General features: G+C 41.3%; 1 protein-coding gene across 1 annotated transcript; it reads right to left on the bottom strand.

Annotated features, from left to right (window-relative positions):
• Window positions 1–1,884: 1,884 nt before the first annotated feature.
• On the bottom strand, window positions 1,885–3,265 carry LOC112193440 (protein SLOW GREEN 1, chloroplastic). Its single transcript, XM_024333587.2, has one exon. It carries the CDS (start codon window positions 3,152–3,154, stop codon window positions 2,120–2,122), a length of 1,035 nt encoding a protein of 344 aa, XP_024189355.1. The 5' UTR covers window positions 3,155–3,265; the 3' UTR covers window positions 1,885–2,119.
• Between the last annotated feature and the right edge of the window lie 217 nt (window positions 3,266–3,482).

Raw genomic sequence — 3,482 nt, 5'->3', positions numbered from 1 at the left:
TGAAATGATTCTATGCAACTGCCTAGTTGCGTATCAGAAGTACACACTTTGCGCATTGGACAACTTCAAAGTAATACACTGCACCGGCTAACAGTAAAATTGCTACACATATAACACAATTCAACATCTACTTTGATAAGTGGTAGCGACTGGTAAAACTTGCAAAATCTTTCATTTAGAGGTCCAATGTAGTCTCAATTGCAAAAAAAAAAAAAAAAAAAAAAAAAAAAAAAAAAATCATGCCAGTGATTCGTGTGGGAGCTTGAAGCCAGGTACTGCGGTACTGGGAGATCAATTGAGCTAGAAATTAACACGAATACAGAGAGTAAAAAAGACACTAAGAAAAGAGTAGTGATGCAATAGAGAGATGTATAACAAGAATCTCCATCTGCTCCAGAATATACCTAGTTGACACTCAACACCAGTTCCCCACACCACCACCACCTCCATAGTAGTATGCATATCTCCATATAATATCAACTACAACTACGTATTTAACTGGTATAAATTATATGCAAGGCTATGCAGATTATATGCAAAGTGATCACCTGTTCACCGCTACTATCAACATCACCAGTACTATACACCAGCATATTGCTGTGCATGAATATGTATAAAGCTCAAAATAAGTAATAACATGCAAAGTATATGAAAAGTTTTTGGAGTTCATCAGGAACAGCATTCCTGTTCTGACTTATGAACAGTGACACCAACTTCCATACATCTAATATCTCTATCTAATGAATTTGCTTGATTACATATCCACATACCAAGTACAGTGTTGGAACAAATGCACTCCTTCCTAAATCTTTGACTGATTTCCGAAGAAAAAATGGTAATATCGACTGTGATCATGACTATAACTACAATAGTTACTGATAGTTAGGCAGATAATGTACAAGACTGAAACTTATATAGTGTAGATTAAGACATTGCATAGAAATCAAAAGAATAAAATAGCATCTTATAAATGTGTAGGCATAAATGCATAATATGCAGCAGAGCTTGAATAAGAAGTCAAAATCTGAATTCGTGGTGTCTTGTTGATTTTAAAGTTAAAACAAAAGCATATTTATCCAAAATCTTTGCAACCATTCATGCAACATCCCCCACCCACATAGAACAACATTGCATGTTTATGGGATATCAAGGCATACTGATCAAATACAAACACAAGAAACCATAACGGGAAGTTAACTCTTTCAGCAGAGTATCCAAAATCATTTAGTTATATCTTTAACTTGAAAATTTAGGCAAACAGAGTTACAAAACATGAAATTTCACTGATCTATAGTCAGAACACTTATAATTCCACTAGTCTGACTGAACCCTAGTAGCTGAAGCATTAACCGGAAAACAAGGGCAACTAATCTAATGATGATAACTGAAATTAAGAGACTCTTTGTCATTAGATTAGTTGATGTGCAACATACCTCTGCAGCTACTACTATCTACTAAAGTTACCTATAGTCTGACTAAACAGTACTAGCTGAAGCATTAAACCAAGACAAAGGCAAACACTAAGGACAACAAGCTGAAGTTATGTGATTCTTTGTCTCCACATTCTGCACTTCTTAATAAATTTCCATATCACCTTCCCCCCTCTCCTCTCTTTTCTTTGCCTAATAATAAAACTAGACAGCTAGCATTATTGAACTTGAAAGTGAACATGCTAAGATTGAAAACCATAACTCATGGTGTCGGATTAAAGTTACAACACAGTTATCCATACTGTTTACCAGGATGTAGAAATTATCACAATGATTTCTGCAAAAACAGAAAAAAGCATTCCCACTTTAATTACATGCATTATACGGTTTCATGTATGGGAGGATATAAAAGCATGCTCTTTTGGTATAAACCCATGAAACCAACATGTCTGAATGAACATCATAAAATAAATCTTTCTATCTATAACTTCAAAAATTGAAACAAAACTGGTTCAACAAAGCACTGAAATTTCACTGATTGATGTGCAAGATACCTCTACATTCTGAATACTTATAGCACTACTACTAAGTTACCTACGGTCCCAATGAAAACACTACAAGCCCAAGTGTTAACTCGAAAGCTGAGGCATCCACAATAACACTAAATCAAGTGTCACATTTCCCTCACCTCACATGTTCGACCCCGCTGTCTCCCTGTCCACCTTTGCCCCAAAAAGCTTGGTCGCAAACATGTTATCATCGAAGTACTCCTTGTAAGGATGATTCTTGGGAACAAGCTTCCTGAATGTTGCGAATTGTTTCTCAGCTTCATTCTTCTTCCTCAACAGAGTGTATATGATGCCCTGACACAGATACGGCCTGAAATCCCTCGGCTCCTCCCTCACAAGCTCTTGATAGAGCTCCAATGCATCCTTGTATTCGGCCTCCATTACTCGAATTTGAGCAATCAACAGCTTAAAGTCCCTCACATCCGAAGTGTTCCCCTGCTTCTTGCACCCCTCCATTGCCTTCTCAACCCTCTTCAACACGAGCTTCAATTTCTCTTCGGACTGCGACGCAGACATCACCAGCCCATGATAGGCCTCAACCCGAAGAGGGTCCTTGGCCAAAATGTCCTCGAATTCACTAGCAGCTAGGTCATTCTCACCCAAATAAGTATGAACATTGGCCTTCAGCAATTGCCACTCATAGTCTTCCGGCTCGATCTCGATCAACCGGTCCAGCACCTGAACCGCTTCCGTCAGCTTGTGGGCTTTGATTTTCACCTCCATCAGAGACCGAAGCGCTTCGACATCGTTCGGGTCACGGCTCAATCGCTCCTCAATTTGTCTCTCCGCGTCCTCATACGGCAATTTCCCGGCGGTTTCTTCCCTGGGCTCCACCGTGGCCGGCGCGATTGGGGCGGCGACGGCTGGCTTGGTGGGGTGGAATCGCATGGTGAAGAATGCGGCGGTGGCTATGGCAGCGCAGGCGAGAGGGGATAGGGTTTGGAGGAACGAGGGTTTAGGGTTTTGGGGGGTTCGACGAGGTGGGTCGGCGGAGGAGGAGGAGGTGGCTCGGATTTTGAGGGGGGAGAAGTTGAGGGGTGAGGAGGAGCGCGGCGGCCGGAAGGAAGAAATGGGGTTAGGGAAAGATGGACGGTGGGGATTGATGGAGAGGTGGAGAGGTTGGTGACGGTGGTTGAGTTTAGCGAGGGACTCCATGGATGGAAGTGTGAAGAGGGTTAGAGTGGGAAGAGGTCTAAAACCCTGATGAAATGGAAGGAGAGATGAATAAAGGAGGTGGAAGGGAAACAAGGGAAAGTTCAAAACCCTGAGAGACGAATATGCCGTTTTGCATGTTTGGATCAATTTACAGAGGAGTAAACGACGTCGCGCAAGGTATTGGACCCAATAGAGGTTTTGTTGCTCGTTCTGGGTTTTTGTCTAAACCTGAAAAATTGGCCCAATTTGGTTTATTAGTTCAGAGGGCAAAAAACAGGGGCTCATTTCTATCATAGTTTTCCTAACCTTTTTACTAGATAACAACACG

Source organism: Rosa chinensis, chromosome 3 (assembly GCF_002994745.2).
Source record: "Rosa chinensis cultivar Old Blush chromosome 3, RchiOBHm-V2, whole genome shotgun sequence".
Classification (NCBI taxonomy): domain Eukaryota; kingdom Viridiplantae; phylum Streptophyta; class Magnoliopsida; order Rosales; family Rosaceae; genus Rosa; species Rosa chinensis.
Note: the sequence above shows the minus strand (reverse complement) of the source record. Positions and strands in the feature narration are given on the sequence as shown.